General features: G+C 45.7%; 1 protein-coding gene across 6 annotated transcripts in view; it reads left to right on the top strand.

The window, feature by feature from the left end:
• Positions 1-19,898, top strand: part of TESMIN (testis expressed metallothionein like protein) — a 35,583-nt gene continuing 15,685 nt past the window's right edge. For 2 of the 6 annotated variants that reach the window (XM_045016369.1, XR_006579287.1), the window contains exons 1-5: positions 1-127; positions 1,132-1,718; positions 15,241-15,358; positions 17,564-17,622; positions 19,523-19,681. In XM_045016369.1, the coding sequence (XP_044872304.1) occupies positions 85-127; positions 1,132-1,718; positions 15,241-15,358; positions 17,564-17,622; positions 19,523-19,681 (966 nt within the window). In that variant the 5' untranslated portion in view covers positions 1-84. Of the gene's footprint in view, positions 128-208; positions 229-1,131; positions 1,719-3,707; positions 3,728-15,240; positions 15,359-17,563; positions 17,623-19,522; positions 19,682-19,898 lie in introns of those variants that run through there. The other 4 variants (XM_045016370.1, XM_045016373.1, XM_045016371.1 and 1 more) reach the window with 4 other exon arrangements.

Raw genomic sequence — 19,898 nt, 5'->3', positions numbered from 1 at the left:
GGCCCCAACGGTCCCTCCCAGGGCGCGCGGCGGCGGGTCTCGCACGCTGACCCCTCCCAGGCCCAGCGCGGAGCCGGAAGGGGGATGGAGGCGGAAAGGCGGGAGCTCGCTGCAGGGCGAGGGGAAGGTGAAGGAGGCTGCGGCGTGAGCACACCCTGTTGCCTCACCCACGGGGCGGGGCATGTTCTCCAGCGCCGGCGCAGGTGTCCCCCTGGGCGTCCCCCTGAGGTGGGGGTGATCCCGGGATAGGGGGTCCCAATGCACATGATACCTGCAGCTAGAGGAAGTATCGTGAGCCACACATGGGAGAGCTGCCCCTAATGCAGCCCACAGTGCTCTGGGGGAGATGGGGGTCACAATCCAGCCTCCCTTGTGCCCCACTGGGGATCAAACCCATGTCCTGCTCATATGGGGCAGGCTCAAAATCCAGTCATACATACACACACACACAGGGTTGAGGCGCATGATCCCACTGGGGTCCCAATCTCCCCTTTCTTCTTCTGCAAATGATAACACAGGCAGTGTTTAGAAACCACAATCTACTAGTTCCTCCACATACCTCATCCTGGAGTCTGGGCACTAGTTATTTCTTGTCCGGATCCCTGCAGATTCTGGATGCAAATCTATCACTCCGGCTCCAAGGCACAACAGGAATAATAAAACCTTTTCTCTTGTTGCTACCCGTCTTTGCACTTGCCCTGTTTTCTATCTTCTGTCCCCTGGGGTTAAAGGATTGTACCTATGTCTCCCCACCACACTCCCATCTCCCTTGGGGTTGAATATGAGAATCCATCCCACCCCTCTTTGAGTATTGAGAATAATAGTAAATTAGTCTTCAGGGTATGTCTCTTTGTTATGTATTTGTAGAGTGGCTAGCACAATATTGCCCTGGACTCTAGGCCCTACTGTAATATAAATAATATTTATATAGAACTAATGTGACTAATAGTTGCTATAATAGAATATAAAGTGTTGGATTTGCATTTTTTTTAAAAATTGCTAAAATTTCTGTATATTCAGCTCTGGTTATGAATTTTGCAAACGTGGGTTTGTTTGGAATTAGACTTTGGTTTGGGCTCACCTTTAATTGTGTATGTTTGTTTTGTTAAAATTATGCTATTTATTTTATAGAGAAAAGACTTACCAAGAAGAATTTTGATCTAGAAAAGTTAAATATCCCCAAGGAGAAAAGCAGATATGAACAAACTGAGATTCCAACTGTGGCTATGGAAAATCAGACACTGCTTGGTGGAATTTCAAGTACAGAAGATGGATTTATCTCTGAAATATTTAGTCAAAATAGTCCATTTAGTTCTGAAAACCTTAACTTTGAAAATACAGTAATTAATAAACCTGGTGAAGAAGGGTTTCCCTCCAGTCAAGACAGACATTTATGCACTATGGCTGTTGGAGAAACTTTGCTGGATCAATTCAAATACCCTCTTACTACTGAAAGTCAAAATACAATACTCAAGGTCAAAATACAGCCACTTGTAGAAGAAAATCATGATAATGAAATCATTGGAAATTATCAGAAACTACAAGACCTAAATCCTTCAGAAGAAGCTAAACATATATATCCACCTTATCCACCGTCGCACTCATACAATGTCCATTTTCTGTCTTCCTTAATGATGCAACATAGAAATTCTAATGTTTTGTCACTAAGTACCTGCCCTCCAGAAGGAACAATCAATCAAAATGTCAGAATGATACCCGTAAGATTCAACAAAATAGAGATTGCCATTTATAAACTTTCTCTTGATTTATGTGTGTGAATAAGCACAGTTCCCATATGAAGAAAAAGCATAAGATGCTTTAAAGTTATTACTATATAAGTTGTATTAGCTACAATTTCTTTGTCTCTTTTATTCTTCTCTTCTGTGTGGAACATAGGACCTTCACCACTGCCTTCCATTTTTGCCAGTCTCCTGCTGCAGTCTTAGGTTCACCATGTCATTTTGATAGCTTTCAATTCTGCTTATATTGTGCATTTCCATGTTATCCCTGGTCTTGTTGCTGCCTACCCCAGAGGTTTCAGTCCAACATCCATCTTGTTATTCTATTTGGGTCTTTCCTCCATGTATGTCCTAGCCATCTTCCTTTTTTTTCTGTAATTTCCTGTTCTACTGGTTTCTGTTTCATTCTCCTCTAGAGTTCTTCCTTAGTGATTTTTTTCTGGCCATCTTGATATTGAGGATTTGTCTAAAGCTGCAAGCTGTTTATGAAAATTTGGAGTTTAGATAGGTCTTAATAAGTCTCCAAGTTTCAGTACGATATAGTAAAACTGACTCTACAATGGTGTTAACTAGTCAAAGTTACTTTGGAGGGCAAGATTTCTGTTTCTACAGTTGGCTTTAGAGTTACAAAGGCATGTCTGGCTTTCACTATTCTCTCTTTAATGTCTTTGGTCCACCTGTTGTACTTACAGTGCAGCCAAGATATGTGAAATATCCAACCTTTTCTATGGTTGTTTGCAGTGTTGTAGCCGTGTTGGTCCCAGGATAGTAGAACGTGGGTGAGGTAATATCTTTTATTGGACTAACATCTGTTGGTGAAAGAGACAAGCTTTTAAAGGAAGCAGTGCTCTTCTTCAAGTCTGGGAAAAGTACTCAGAATGTTACAGCTAAATACAAGGTGGAACAGATTGTTTAGCATAAGTAGTTATCACACACTTTCTAAGGGATCTTTCAAGGTGAAGTGGCTCGTTAGCACCTCTGCAGTCATAGGACAAAAAAGAGAGGCTAGTGGGTTACAGATTGTTGTAATAAGCCATAAATCCATTGTCATTATTAAGACCATGATTTGTAGGGCATGGCTACACTTGCGAGTTAGAGCACATTAAAGCAGCCCCGGGCACCCTAACTCACGACACGTCCACACTGGCAAAGCACGTAGAGCACCCGGACTCCATGGCTGGAGCGCTCCTGGTAATCCACCTCGACGAGAAGCATAATGCTTGCTGCGCCCGAACTGGAGTGCCGTGGGGCTAGTGTGGACGCTCTAGTCTATTAATGCGCTCTGATTGGCTTCTAGAAGTGTCCCACAATTCCTGTTCGAGCCACTCTGGTCATCACTTTGAACTCTACTGCCCTGCCTCAGGTGACCAACCATCAGACCCGCCCTTTAAATTCTCTCGGAATTTTGAAAATCCCCTTCCTGTTTGTTCAGTAAGGCGTGAAGTGGTCTCAGTGAATCTTTCCAGGAGACCATGCCTCCGCACGCCAGGTGATCCGCAGAATGGAGCAACAGCGAGGTGCTGGACTTCATCAGTGTTGTGGGGGGGAAGCTGTCCAGTCCCAGCTGTGCTCCAGCTGTAGGAATTATGATACCTTCGGGCAGATATCAAGGGACATGATGGAAAGGGGCCATGACCAGGACGCATTACGGTGCAGGGTTAAAGTGAAGGAGCTGCAGAATGCCTACCACAAAGCCCATGAGGCAAACCACCACTCCAGTGCTGCCCCTGTGACCTGCTGTTTCTACAAAGAGCTGGACACAATACTTGGGGACGATCCCATATCCACTCCGAGGACCACCATGGACACTTCAGAGCCCAGTTCAACAAGGCAAAAGGAGGAAAGTGGGAGCGAGGGTGCTGAGGAGGAGGAAGACAGCCCAGCATCCCTAGATGCATGCAGCCAGGACCTGTTCTCAAGCCAGAAGGAAGGTAGCCAGTTGCAGCGGACGGTGCTTGGGGAAGGACAAACACCAGAGGAGGTGCCAGGTAAGTGGCTTTTATTTTGGGAAGGAAGTTGTTCGGTGCGGGCTCTTGGAGCGAGGAGGGTTAGGGCTGCATGCATGCCTAGATGCGGAATAGGGCGTTGATGTGCTCTCTCACATCGTGGTAATCAGCCTCAGTGATCTCTTCAAAGGTCTCGTGCAGAAGCTGGACAATGCGTTTGCACAGGTTCCTTGGCAGAGCTACTGTGCTCCTTGTCCCAGTCAGGCTAACATGCCCATGCCACTGTGCCGTGAAGGGAGGGGGGACCATTGCTGCACACAGGCAAGCTGCATATGGGCCAGAGTGGAAGCTGCATTGTAGTAGAAGACCCTCCCTTGCTTCCCAGGTCACCCTCAGCAGCGAGATATCTTCCAGGAGGAACTCCTGTGGAAAATGTGGGGACAGTGTTCCGTATAGGGGCCCCCTGCAGCTGTTAGCTCTCCCCAAGGCACAGAACCCCAGAGGACAGTATGGCCATGAAACAATCAATCCCCCTTGCCCCTGTGCTTACTCACCATTTTGGGGCTCCTGTGGGTTATGTGTGTTAGCCTTGGGATGGGCAAATTCTGCTATTGTGTAGACTGTGCTTGTCTTTAAGTATGGACGAATCATTGCTCTGTCCGGTGTGAACAATGCTGCCTCTGTTAAATGTTGCATTTTGGCTTTACAGATGCAACCTTGAAATCTCAGCTGTCCTTATTATCACTGGCCGAAAGACTCCAAAGCATAGGCACCAACTTTCCTTGGCACCAGTGGGTGCTTGCACCGCCTCCGCCCCAACTCCACTCCTTCCCCACCCCTACCCCACCCCCATTCAACCCCTTCCCTAAAGTCCCTGCCCCAACTCCGCCCCCTCCCTGCCCCATTGGACCCCTTCCCCAAATCCCTGCCCCAGCCCTGCCACTTCCTGAAGGGCACCACGTTCTCCCTCCTCCCGCCTCCCTCTGGCAAGCGCTGGGAGCTAGGGGGAAAAAGCAGGCACGCGGTGTGCTCAAGGGAGGAGGCGGAAGTGGAGGCGAAGGTGAGCTGGGGGGGGGGAGGCTGGGCAGGAGCACCTATCAATTTTAACCTGTGGGTGCTCCAGCCCCGGAGCACCCACGGAGTCAGCGCCTATGCTCCAAAGAATTAGGAAGTGGACACATAGAAACAAAGAGGACATGCTGCATGAAGTAACGCAGCAGTCCCTTAATGAAAATCAAAAAGCGCAGGAGTGGTGGGAGAGTGAAAGGAGGGTCCGCCAGCAACATTTGAGTCACCGTCACCAAAGCATGTAGCGGCTGCTAAGCATTATGGAGCGCCAAGCGGACTCGATACGGGCACTCGTAGCAATGCAGGTGGAGCTCTACCACACCCACTCCCACCTGCATCCCTTGTCCCTAAACCCTTTCCCTTGTGCCCCCATGTCACCTCCAACCCACTTTCCCCCACCTCCGGGTTCTTATCGCCACCAGCTGCCTCCAACACTTGTAGCTTCACCACCCAGCCTTGCAAACTATGACCCTTACCCACTGCACTCAATCCCCATCACCGTGCATTTTAGCCAGCCTGAAGTGCAGCACTCATTGCACAGCACTCCAGACAGGAACGCTGAGTATGATAATAAGACATATGCAAATCTGTGATTGAACCGTTCCTCACCCCACCCCCTTGCCCTTTCTGTTTCCCAAGCAGTTGTGTTTCTTTTCAATAAATAAATTTTCTTTTCAATAAATGGATTTTTTGGCTTTGAAAACATTCTTCATTATTGCATTAAGTAAAAGATAACCTTAGCCCAGGAAAGCAACAGGCACTGCAAGTCAGTGTAGCAAACACAGATTCCTACTAACATTGGAACCACCGCTCTTAACTCCTGTGCAGGGCACCAAACATTACTGGTGGCTTTCAGCCTCAAATTGCTCCCTCAAGGCATCCCTAATCCTTGCAGACCAGCGCTAGGCCCCTCTAATAGCCCTGCTCTCTGGCTGTTCAGATTCAGCCTCCAGGTGTTGAACCTCCGAGTTCCATCCCTGAGTGAATCTTTCACCCTTCCTGTCACAAATATTATGGAGGGTACAGCACGTGGATATAATCGTGGGGGATGTTGTCATCGGCCAGGTCCAACTTCCCATACAGACAGCGCCAGTGGCCCTTTAAATGGCCAAAAGCACATTCCACAGTCATTCTGCACCAAGTCAGCCTGTTGTTGAACCGCTCCTTACTTCTGTGAAGGCTCCCTGTGCAGGATTTCATGAGCCACAGCATTAAAGGGTAAGCAGGTTCTCTAAGGATCACAATGGGCATTTCAATTTCCCCTACGGTGATCTTCTGGTATGGGAAGAAAGTCCCAGCTTTCTGAACAGGCCAGTGTTCTGAAAGTTGTGTATGTCATGCACCTTTCCAGGCCAGCCTGCATTAATGTCAATGAAACGCCCACAGTGATCCACAAGTGCCTGGAGAACCATAGAGAAATACCCCTTCCAATTAACATACTTGGACGCTAGGTGGGCTGGTGCCAGAATTGGAATATGCATCCCATCTATTGCCCTCCGCAATTAGGGAAACCCATTTGTGCAAAGCCAGTCACAATGTCATGCATGTTACCCAGAGTCACAGTTCTTCTGAGCAGGATGCGATTAATGACTCTGCAAACTTGCATCAACACGATTCCAGTGGTCGACTTTCCCATTCCAAACTGATTAGTGACCGATTAGAGTTGCCAGCTTCCAGATTGCAATAGCCATCTGCTTCTCCATTGGCAGGGCAGTTCTCAATCTTGTGTCCTTGCCCTGTAGGGTGGGGGTGAGCTCATCACACAGTCCCATGAAAGTGGCTTTTCTCATCCAAAAGTTCTGCCGCCACTGCTCATCATCCCAGACATGCATGATGATGTGATCCCACCACTCAGTGCTTGTTTCCCAAGCTCAAAAACAGCATTCCATGGTGGTGAGCATGTCCGTGAATGCCACAAGCAATCTCGTGTCATATGCATTATGTGAGTCGACATCATCTTCGGACTCCTCACTGTCAGTTTGTAGCTTAAGGAGTAACTCGACTGCCAAATGTTATGTGCTGGCGAGACCCATCAGCATATTCCTCAGCACTTCAGGATCCATTCCCGCAGACCAAAAGGGAAGACAGAGCATGCAGTACAAAAAACGTTGAAAGATGGCACCAAATGTGGACGGAAGCACGAGGATTGCTGGGATGCGAAACAATGCATCGTGGGGTGTTGGGACAGGACCCAGAATGCCCCACGTACTCCCACGCCCTTCCCACAAGCCACAGCGCCAGAATGGAAAGAGGTGCTTTGTGGGATAGCTGCCCATAATGCACCACTCCCAATGCCGCTGCAAGTGCTGCAAATGTGGCCATGCCAGTGCGCTTGCAGCTGACAGTGTGAACATACTGCAGCGCTTTCCCTACTGCTCTCTCTGAGGGCTGGTTTAACTCACAGCTCTCCACATCTGCAAGTGTAGCCATGCCCGTAGTGTCTAACAAAGTTATGTGGAACAGATTGTTTATCATAAATAGTTAATACATATTCAAAGGGACCATTGTTTAGCTTAAATTAATCACCGGATTGTGAAGTTCCAGATTAGGTGATCTGTGTTTGTTGTAATTTCTGTTCATAACTTTTAAATTTGTAAATAAAAATCAGGTATTACAGATGATGCAATTATAAGTGCCCTGTATTTAAAATACAAAGATATGTCCGTGAATAAGAAAACAGTAGTAGTGTGTTCAGCTTTCTTTCACAAGGTTTTATTTTAGTATCTACTAGTACTAGATAGATTGAAACAGTCTTACACACCTCTCTGACTGTCTCTAGATCATATAAATATAATAGACTCATAGACTGTGAGGCCAGAAGAGACCACTGTAGTCATCTAGTCTGACCTGTATAACACAGGCCACTGGACTTCCTTGAATTAATTCATATTTGAACTAGAGCATATCTTTTAGAAAAAATCCTTTCTTGATTTAAAATTGTCAGTGATGGAGAATTCACCATAACCCTTGGTAAGACGTTCCAATGATTAATTACACTCACTTAATTTTTTTACCTTATTTCCAGTTTTAAATTGTCTAGCTTCCATTTCCTGCCATTGGATCTTGTTCAGTCTGCTAGACTGAAGAGCCCTATATCAAAATTCTGTTCCCCATGTAGGTATTTATAGATTGTGATCAGGTCATCCTTAGTCTTTTTTTTCTTTTGACTAAACTTAACAGACTGAGCTCATTGCGTCTGTAAAGCATGTTTTCCAATCCTTTAATCATTCTCCTGTCCTGTTGATGGCTCTCCAGTTTAATCTGTATCCTTTTGAGGTCTTGGACATCACAACTGGACATAATATTCTAGTAGCGATTGCACCAGTGCACCATGTCCCCCCTAAATTTCAAAGTAATTGTAAATCAAGTTTTTGGATAACTAAATCTTTTTCTTTGAGTGCTGTTCCTGTGAGTGCTCCACTTCAGGTGTCGATGTGTCCCGTCTGTGATGCTACTGACATGAACTGCGGCTGTATAGATCATTGTTGCAACCAGGGTCCTATGGTGGCACCAGGTCTTGTACAGAGGAGGTCAGGTGTGTCTATGGAAATGTTGTAGTTTGCTGGTCATGATTATTCTGTCTGTCTGTTTTTGATTATGAGTTATTGGCTATGTACTTGTATCTCAATGTGTTTGATTCTAAGTAGCCTCAGTGAAGCATTTGGTCAGCTTCTTGTGAAAGGACTAGTCTCAGTAAGTGCCCAATCAAGAAACACTTATCTGACAATGGACTTTGGGAGACGCCAATCCACATCTGAGATTTCCTGGGAACATTCAAACTAACATGTAAACAATGGCGTCGGCCTGCAAAAAGCTGAATCATTCATGGACATAAGCTTTATACAGAGTAAAACAGATTTATTTGGGGTTTAGGCTCCCAGAAAAACTGAATACTGAGTGCTGGGAAAGTTCCTGTTAACTGAGAAACTCCTGGGCCAAGCGAATCTTAGTTTCTGTGAACTGCAGGGGGGTGTAGTCCAGCCTCTTGCTCTGTGCTTGAGCCAACTGGTGTGTCTAGCTCAGCAAGATGGGAATGGAGGGAAGCCTCTTCTGGCGGGGGGGTTTGTTCTCAGTGGTATCCCAGCACATCTAGTGACAGTCTTGAGGGAGTTTCTGTGACCCAACCTGTCACACCGTCAATCTGTGATTTTTGGTAGCAGTGTCTGGTCAGGATGCACCTGTGCAGTAGCAGTCTCGCGGCGCCACTGGTGCCTCATCTAGCTTGCACACACCCTGACCGCTGCAGTTCCTTCTCAGCCATCTTCGGTTTGAAACAGAGTCCGGTAGCAGTGTCTCTAAAAACTTTCAAAAACATTAGGTTAAGTTAGATAACATAGTTATTACCTTTTTTTATTAGTAATTTGTTATTTTAATTAATATAGTTAAAGTTAGCATTAGCTAAACTTAGTTAGATAGCCATAAAAAAAACTTTTAATTTTCTCATCCCCCTTTTTCATAAATATACCTGGCTCCCCAGGATTTAAAAGATGTACTTCATGTAAGGACGCAGTACCAATTTCTGATGGCCACTCCTTATATGTCCTATGCTTAGGTGAGTCACATGTACTGCAGAAGTGCGCTCACTGCAACAATCTCAAAGCGAGAGCAATGAGAGATAGGGATCTTTATCTTAAACTTATTCTAATGGAGAAATCCCTCACTCCTATATTGGGCCTTGGACAACCCGCAACAAAGGACTCTGCAGCGCATCCTCTATGGACAGACTAAGTGCCAGCTCCTCTACAAAATCGAGGAAAAGGATCATGTCTCCACCAAGCCAAGAACTATTAAAAAAGAATGGTCTCCAGTGAGATCCCCACCCCGTGGTGCCGACCTCCTCCAGAATGAGCACCACTGATGCACTGGGCACCTCCGATACCGTCCGCTCCATGACCTCTGACAGCAGGAGAAAGGAGTTGAGTAGCAGGCACAAAGTGACCTCCTGCTCCACAGCTCCAACTACTCCTACAAAGGGCACAGTACCACAACCTCAACCACCTGTGATGGCTCCCCCTCTGGCACCAAGCTCATCGGCACCGAAGAAGGCTACACACAAAGGGTCGGCACCGGGCTCACTTCCACCTAGGACGGCAGCGCAGAAGGATACAGCACCGCATACAGTGGTACCAATCCCCGTTATGCACTTGTCAGATATGGAAGTGTTCTCTGTTCCCAGATCTCCACTGCTCGGCACTGCTTGTACCGATTGCACTGGACCAACCAGAATCTCCCAATACTCCACATTTTTCGAGTGATGAGGAGGACAACATGAAGGAAGCAGTTTTCTCATCTGCCCATTCAGTGACCCATGGGCAGCCTACAGGTCTCAATTTCACAGACCTCCCACTTCCCAGAGGAAACCCATATGCTCTGTGATGACATCGGTACCTGAGCCCTCTGAGGTAACAGAGGAGGTGGAGGAAGACAGGGATGAGATCACAGAAAATGAAACATCCCCGATCACAACTCCTCTTCTTCTGCTGATGAGGCAGTTATGCCCCCGTTTCCCACTACTACAGATGATTTCAAACACTTTCAGAAGTTATTCCAGTAGGTGGCACAGAGCCAAAATATTCCTCTTGAGGAGGTACCAGAGACGCAACACCAACTCCTCAAGATCCTACACACTTCATCCACAACAAAAATAGCTTTGCCCATAAACGACGCTCTGATGGAACCTTTAGAAACGGTGTGGCAAACACCTGCCACCATCCCCCCAACCCATAAGCATATGGACAGGAAATACTATGTGCCAAATAAAGTCGTGGACTTCCTTTTTTCACACCCACAGCCTAACTCCTTAGTGGTGGATGCGGTAAACATCCTTAATTCAAATCCACACCACAAGACAAGTATTGGAAGAGACTAGACCTCTTGGGGCAAAAAGTTTACTCTTCTGCGACTCTTGAATGCCACACAGTCAATTACACACTGTTAGCTGCCAACTACGATCATGATAATTATCTAAAACTGAACGATTTCATCCAGGAAATTCCAGAGTTAAAAAAGAGACCAATTCCATGCCATTGTCAGTGAAGGACAACATATTGCTAGAACAGCACTCCAGACATCCCTCAACGTGGTGGACACAGTGGCATGCACAACAGCGACAGCTATCATCAAACACAGAGCATCCTGGTTGCACTCATCTGATATCCCAAGGGAACTCCAGACCAAGGTAGAGGACCTTCCCTTTGACAGGGACAAGCTCTTCTCCACTAAAATGAATGAGGTCCTCCAGTCCATGAAGGCTACACTGAGGACCCTCAAGATCTACATACACCCTAACAGGAGATGCAGATACCAGCCTTACAATCGTAACAGAGACAGCACGTCTCAGTGCCAGCAGAGACCACATGACAATCAAAGACAAAGGCACAGACCACAGAGATATTGCCTTACCCAATTTCAGGCTGCAACGTCCCAACCACCACCAAACAGGACACAATTTTAAAACGTTGGTCAAGGGTCTGACCAACCTCCCCCAACCATTAACGCCAATGGAACAAACAATCCAAAACAGTGGTCATCGGCTTCGACCATTTTATCATCCGTGGGCCTCTGTCACCATGGATCATTGGGTTTTAGAGATCATTTGAACGGGTTATACCATCCCCTTTACCTCCATCCCACCTACCCGCCCCCTCTTCCCCGTTCCTCTTCAGGGACCCTTCTCACAAGCACCTATTGAGACAAGAAGTACATCACCTTCTACAACTAGGGGCCATGGAACAAGTTCCAACACAACACAGAGGGCAGGGATTTTATTTCCATTAATTCCTGACTCTAAAAAGAAAAACGGACGTTGGCAATTCATACTAGAACTCAGAAAACTCAACAAATTTGTCCGTACCCACAGATTCAAAATGGTCACACTAAACTCTAGCATCCCTGCGCTGGAAGAAGGTGACTGGTTCTAAACCTTGGACCTGCAAGATGCGTATTTTCACATTACCATCTATCCCACTCAAAGATGATTCCTATGATTCACAGTGGGCCAAGATCACTTCCAATACAAAGTACTGACATTCAGACTGTTGACAGCTCCATGTGTCTTTACCAAAACCCTAGTGGTGGTAGCTGCTTATTTGCGCAGACAGGGAATATTGATATTCCCATACTTAGATGATTGCCTGCTAAAAGGCCCTACCCTGACAGAAACATTATGCATTACTCGACAAAGCATCTCTCTTTTTCACTCCCTAGTGCTACAAATCAGTGAAAAGAAATCTATCCTAACTCCAGTACAATAATTGGACTTCATAGGAGCGCACCTGGACTCAGTGGAGGCTAAAGCATCACTCCAATACCCCTATTCACAGCAATGACCTCCCTCATATCAGTGGTCTCAGACAGCCCATGGGTGTCTGCACACACCTGCCCCCAACTCTTGGGACATATGGCAGCTACCACTTTTGTTGTTAAACACGCCAGACTCTACATGTTCTGCTTCAAGGACGGCTGAGCTCGGTATATATTCCACGAAATCACAGCCTAAACAAAAAACTTACACCAACCTCAGAGGTTCTACATTCACTACGATAGTGGACAAACCCAATAAATGTTTGCTCAGGCATCCCATTTCAACAGGATCCACCATCCGTACAAATCACAACAGATGCTTCACTGATCACATGGGGAGCTCACCTAAACCAACATACAATCCAAGGCAAGTGGTCCCCCACTGAAACACATTTACATATCAACCCTGCTTGAATTATGCACGTTCCACAACACAAGCCTTCATTTCTGCCCTCTTATATGAGGCAAAATAATAAGGATCCTGATGCACAACATTGTGTGTGTGTTCTATATAAATCAACAGAGGTGAGCATGTTCCCACTCCTTATGCACAGAGGCCTTAAAACTATGGAACCTGGTGCATAAAACACAACATCACTATTACAACAGCATATCTCCCAGGTCGACTGAACATGATGGCGGACACATTAAGCAGACAGTTTTCCCAAGAGCACAAATGGGAACTGAATGACGAAATAACACAACACATATTTTACATATGGGGATCCCCACACATAGACCTGTTTGTGACATCAGTAAACAAGAAATGCCCAAAGTTTTGCTCACGAGCAGGGCTAGGGGCACGATCCCTAGGGGACGCTTTTCTTATCAAATGGAATGCTCCCCTCCTGCACACATTCCCACCAATACCTCTGATCTCCAGAGTAATACACAAAATACAAACCGACAGGACCAAGATAATACTCATAGTACCTACATGGCCCAGACAGACATGGTTCCCTTACCTGACACCCATGGTGATCTGCACACTGTTCACTCTCCCTGGCCTATGGAATCTTTTCTCTCTCAGGACAATAGTCAAGTCCTCCATACAGACCCAGAGAAACTTCACCTGAAGGTATGGCTCCTTCATGGCTCCACCACGACGAACTAACCTGCTCAGAACATGTAAAACGAGTGTTAATAAACAGCAGGAATCACAACACGTGTACTACTTACCTCTAGAAATGGAAAAGATTCTTCCTATGGTGCCAGAATAAACAAATATCTGCAAGCAAGGCACCAGTTCCACTAATCCTACAATATTTATTATCCCTAAAGAACTCAGGACTTGCTATGAGCTCACATAGAGTTCATCTTGCCGCCATCATGGCCTTCCATCAACAGGTGGACAGGACTTCAATATTCGCTCACCTGATTACTAAGCAGTTTCTTGCAGGCATACAGAACATGTACCTAGATATCTGAGAACCCATGCCAGTATGGGACTTAAATCTGGTGCTCAGAAGTCTAACCAGAGCCCCATTCGAACCCTTAGCCACATGCTCATTACTTCACTTATCTATGAAAGTGGCATTCCTGGTCACCATTATATCAGTGTGAAGATTCAGTGAAATAGGGGCTCTCATGGCTCACCCGCAATATACAATATTCTTCAAGGATAAAGTGACACTTAGAACACATCCTAAGTTTATGCCCAAAATATCATCCTAGTTCCATCTGAACCAACTGATTCACTTAACTAAATTTCATACAAAACCACACACTAACGCTCAAGAGGCGGTCCTGCACAAATTGGACACGCGCTTAGCATTTTATCTATTTGGAACAAAGCTCTTCCAAAAATCACCTTGACTTTTCACTTTTTGTATCAACAACAGAACGATCAGAGGGCTCTGCCATATCTACGCAAAGATTATCAAAATGCATAGCCAGCTGTATCCAGGGGCGGCTCTAGAAATTTTGCCGCCCCAAGCACGGCGGCATGCTGCAGGGGGCGCGCTGCCGGTCCCGCGGCTCCGGGGGACCTCTTGCAGACATGCCTGCAGATGCTCCACCGGAGCCGTGGGACCAGCCGACCCTCCGCAGGTCCACCGGAGCCGCCTGCGCTGGGAGGGCGGCAGGCGGCTCCGGCAGACCTTCCACAGTCATGCCTGCGGGAGGTCCACCGGAGCCGCGGGACCAGCGAACCCTCCGCAGTCATGCCTGCGGGAGGTCCGCTGCTCCCGCGGCTCCGGTGGACCTCCCGCAGGCATGACTGCGGAAGGTCCGCCGGAGCCGCCTGCCAGCAAAATGCCGCCCCACGCACACACTTGGCGCGCTGGGGTCTGGAGCCGGCCCTGGCTGTATCCATATGTGCTTATTCACTGCACAACACTGAAGCCCCTCCAGGCACAGAACCCACTCAAGAAGAGCTTTATCTACATCCAAAGCATTCCTAACAATGTGCCCATTCTAGACATCTGCAGGGCGGCCACCCGGGCCTCTTAACACACATTCACAAATCACTACGCAATTACTCTCAGTTCAAGCTCAGACACAAGACTAGGCCTCACTGTACTAGCCTCAGCACCAAACTGAATTCCAAAGTCCTTTCCATCCTCATGAGGGCACTACTCTACATTCACCTGAAGTGGAGCACCCACAGGGACAGCACTCAAAGAAGAAGAGAAGGTTACTCACCTTGTGCACATTCATCTGACAAAGTGGGTATTCACCCACGAAAGCTTATACTCTAATACGTCTGTTAGTCTAAAAGGTGCCACAGGACTCTTTGTCACTTTTCACCTTGTGCAGTAACCTAGGTTCTTTGAGATGTGTGTCTCTCTGTGGGTGCTCCACTACCCACCCTCCTCCCCTCTAATTTGGAGTATGAGCTAAACACTCCACAGTAGAGAAGGAACTGAAGGGGTCGGGACGTGAGGATGCTAGATGAGGCATCAGCGGCACTGCACGACTGCTACTGCGAACACACACCCCGACCAGACACTGTTACTGAAAATCTCCCATCAATGGCACCAGGACACACCGACACCTGAAGTGGAGCACCCACAGGGACACACATTTCAAAGAACCTCAGTTACTGCACAAGCTGAGCAACCTTCTCTTAAACTTTGAACTAAATGGCAATGATTTTTCACAATTTAAATCAAATAGTTAAATTTTTCTATAAATGTGTTGAAGTTAAAGAAATGAATGAAAGAAAACATATTTTCTTTCTCTAGGTATTCAGACCACTACTAGATCCAGTTACTGGTGGGAATAATTGTATTTGTTATGACCAATTCAAAGGAATGCTTAATAGTTGTGTACAGTCACAAGCCTTGCCAGGTAGCTCCGATGGTAAGTGTTTGGAGAAGTCCCCTACTGTGAGTTTGATTTTTTTTAATTTGGTCTTCTCCCATCTACAACTGACAGTATAAATGATTGACTGTCCCTGTATATAGACGATTCTTTTTGTGCCTGTGTGTGCATGACTGTTCAGATTTCTAGTTTGTTTTTCTCCTCTAAGTGAATTTTTTGTTAGCACTCATTAAAGTGTGATGAGATTGGAGATGGAAGTCTTCTATTTATCATGCTTAAGGCTATGTTTATGTCATGGAGGTCCGTGATTTCCAGAGACCTCCTTGACATTCTCTGCCTCAGCCCCAGGAGCCCCCTGCAAGGTTCCAGTGACAGGCAACAGCCTCCTGAGAGGGCCCTCAGGGTTCCAGCCTCGTGTGGGGGGGTAGGTAGGGGGCGCCTTTGGCGAGCAGCTAAGGGTGTCCAGTTTTCTCTTTGGGAAATATGGACACCCTTCAGCTCCCAGCCGCCGTGGTTGGAGGGGAGCCCCCCCTGCAGCTTCCAGCTGCCACAGGCAGAGAGGGAACCCCACAGCTCCCAGCCACCATGGTGGTAGGGGAAACCATGGAGCCGCAGCAGCAAAAGTCACAGATGGGTCACAGCTTCCGTGAATTTTTGTTTATTGCCCATGACCTGTCCTTGACTTTTACTAAAAATAACCATGACAAAATCTTAACCTTATCCATGCAGCGGTTACAGCAGTGCAAGCTTCTCCACATTCCCCTACCAGTGTGACTCAGCCCCAATTTAGGAGGAGCTGCTGCTCTAGTTAGGGAGAGGGAGATTATCAATCTTCAGATTATTTTACATCTTGACCTCTCTGCTGAGTTTGCCAGCAATGAGTGCCACTTGTAATTGGGGATTTGTAATGTGGATGCTTACACATTAGAAACAAGATTGCAATCACAAGCTCATTTGACATAAGCCACTGAACAACTATTAAATGGGAATGATTTTTGGTCATTACTCACAAGGGCCCAAATTTGAACCAGTTACTGAAAGGTAAGAAGTATGATATACCATCACCAATCCTCTGAATTGTTCCCCAGTGCTCTGATTTCTGATTGCACGTTAGCTTTGTGACCTTTGATCTTGCTGTGTGATAATGTGGGCTTTACATCATGGAGGTTGAAAGGAAATTGTTTTTAATTTCTAGGCAGTATTGTTTCTATCCATGTACCTCTTTTTACTTTGATGTCCATAAGGAAGCTGAAGAAGTTTGATAGAGTATGTGTTTGAAAAAATTATCGTAGCTCACTGGTTATCTTGAAAAGTTAAGATATAAAGTTCAATTAAAGGGTCGTTTTCTCCCTGGTCCTTTGAAAATATATTGCTCAGGTACAAGTAGTTAGGAGTAAGCTCTCTTCTCATGGGCTCAGTAATGGCCACTTTGTTCCCTGTCCATACACAGGTGTACAAGGGAAGAAGACGGGGTGGGGTGGGCAAAAGGAGCCTTATACCATTGCATAGGAGCCATGCACAGTTGCACTCCCTGTGTGCAACAGTATTCCTTGCTTACTAGCCATCCCAAAGGGGTGAGGGAAGAGACAGGATTAAAGCCAGATATACAGAGCTGGACAGATATGCAGCAGTGATCATGCTACATCTTCCTAAGCAGTGACACCGGGGGTGTGCTCCCTACAGTATGCATGCCTGGAACCTCTTGGAGGAATTGTGCATCCTTGAAGAATGTTGCCTTTTGGAGCTCCCGCTGCGATTGTGCTGCTCTGCATCAGTCCTAGCATGAGCCAGTGTCAAAAAGACAAAGCTGCCCTCATATAGATGCCAGACCACAAAGCATGTTCTCCAGTTGTTTCTTCTAATATATGAGGTATCTCATAGCCATTTGTCATGTGATCGGGTGTTAGAATCCCTCCAGTGGCAAGGTGCACATCCATTAGCCTTTATTAATATAACATCACTGAAAAATGTATAATTTTTCCCAGCTGTTTTGAGACATATCAAGCTGGCTCAATACTGGGGTCTTATTTCCCAACATTCCTGACAGGAAGTCTGTTAGCAGAGAATATTCAGTATTTTTATGCAAGCCTAGCTGCACTTTCAGAGTGCTTGTTTTAATTTTTGCCAGTGTCCTACGCAATCCTGTGATGTCCATACTTTTTTCCTCAGATCTATAGTATAAAAGATCTAATGTTTGCCATTGTCATTGTTTGTTAAAAAAAACCCTTCCATTTTGTGTGACAGAACCTTGCAGTGATACCAGCACTTTACCTCAGACTAGTGCTCCTGTCTGTGATGAACTTGTAAGTATGAATTTAGGATATTATTGTTATTTTTCTGAAAGTTTTTGTTCTTTGTTTTTGATCTTGCAGGCAAAATATTGTAGAAATTGAAAACGGGAATCACATAAACTGCCAAAGGGTAAAATGTTTTTTCAATTACAGTCCTACATATTCCACATACAAAAGAAAAAAGAGAACATTAGACATCCATTTATGAAAAACTTAGCTATAAAGTTAGGCTCCTAAATCCTCATTTAGGGGCTAACCTAAAACCCACTGAAGTCAATGGAAAGACTCTGATTGACTTCAGTGGGTTCTGGATCAGGCTGCTAGGCACCTAAGTAAGTGGCTGATTTTCAAAAGTGCTACGGACCAGCGGCTGTCATTGAAGAGAATGGGTATGTCTGGGTTTTCAGACTCAGGTTAGTGGAGCTTGCACTACCGCGCTGAAAGTAGGCTGTGTAGATATCATGGTTCGGGCTGGAGCTCGGGCTCTGAAGCCTAGGGAACGGGGTAGGCTTCAGAGCCTGAGTTCCAACCCAAGCCTTAACTTCAAAACACTGTCTGCACAGTTCTTTTAGATCACTAGCACAAGCCCCAATTCCCCAAGTGTCTCATCCTGGGCTGGGAGACTTGCTTCTGTGGGCAATCTGCAGGCAACATGGACGTACCCAGTGAGGCTGTGCACATGCATAAGTACTTTGCTAAATTAGGGCCCAAAAGAGAGACTAGTCCTGCAGATGCATTTTATTTGATAATGTAATGCACTATAGCTGCCTTGCCTACCCCCCAAAGGATTTCCCCAGCCCAGGGGGATCTTGGATGGTGTAGTAGCTTCTGTGCTACCCCTCTGCCTAAGGCAGTCACATGGACTGTGGCCAGTCATCCCTGTACAGTCAGAGAATACAAAAGTGGCTTATGGCTACCTTTGCACATATCCCATCCTGAGCTGTGCCAAAAACCCCTCAGCTGTCACTTAGCATCTGAGCCTGTATTATGTTGCATGCATACAAAGGGGCAGAGTTAAGGCTGAGGTACAACTATAACACTGGCAATTCCTACTGTTGGAGTGCTTCACTTTGCAACCCTAACATTCTCTTACTGTGTTTGGGTTTTTTAAATGTAATTTCCTAGGTTTATAAAAGACAAACCATAAAAACAAAGAAATTCCAGGTTGGAGAACTTTTTGCTAGACATCTCTAGAATACTGTCATGGACAAGGTGTGCTGGGGTTCCTGGTGAGTGCTTTAGTGTGTGCTTAAATGAATCATGGATTTATTCAGAGGCTTGATCATTATGCAGTGGGTACTACAGTTCTTCCATGTACCAGCTTGACAAATGCTTTATGGTGGATAGTGTTGCCAATGAGTAAAAGTGCGGCAATTCCCATTTGAAGAAGAGTACCACCAACATTTAGTCACTGACCCCTGTGACAAATGTCATAGTATGGGAATGCTGCTTAAACTGTTAGGTCCCAGTCCTGATGTCATTGCTCAGTTGTTAATTAAATTAAATCTCTTGGGCCCATAGAGCTCAAGTTGTGTATTTTATGACTAATTCATGTGTTTCACATTACTTGCTAAAGCAGTTTCTTAGCTTCTTCAGGGCAGCATGGAACTGAGTTGATGATTGCCAGTATAGGAAGGGAGGGAACGTCTTTGTTACTATAGAATATGTCTTTGTGCATTACCCATTGTTATTCTTTAGAAGTATTTTCATTTGAATATTAAATGAAAATCATTCAGCCTAAGATGTGACAGTTAGAACTAGCTATTCTCCAAATTAGGTTTGAATACAGTTTTTGCTTTAAAATGCATTGTTTATGCAGCTATAAATTTTCATCTCCTGTCCTATTGGCACTGCAATTTAGGGTAGCATTTAAAGTATTCCTTTTAAGATGTGAAACTATTTATTTTTTCAGGCGGAGGTAAAAGAGGCAATTGTTAGTAATATGGCTAATAACCAAAAGGAAGCAGTTTTTCAGAATTCAAATGCAGGAGAAACCAGCTGCAAGTTACTAACTGCACAAAATATAATGGAGGACCCCAGCTGTTCACACAGAAAAGATTCCAGTCCAGTGGTAATTACTGCCTGAAACTGACAGCAACAGTACACATTGAAGGAAATTATATTTATTTGTTTGTTTGCTTATTTATTTGTATTATAGTAGTCTAGAGGTCCCAGTCAGGGCATCACTATGCCTGTGCTATACAGACAAGTAATGCGAAGGCAGTTCCTGTTCCAGAGAACTCATGATCTAGGAGCTTATATTTAATTATACTATATTTTGTCTATAT

The sequence above is a fragment of the Mauremys mutica genome, chromosome 4, assembly GCF_020497125.1.
Source record: "Mauremys mutica isolate MM-2020 ecotype Southern chromosome 4, ASM2049712v1, whole genome shotgun sequence".
Classification (NCBI taxonomy): domain Eukaryota; kingdom Metazoa; phylum Chordata; order Testudines; family Geoemydidae; genus Mauremys; species Mauremys mutica.
Note: the sequence above shows the minus strand (reverse complement) of the source record. Positions and strands in the feature narration are given on the sequence as shown.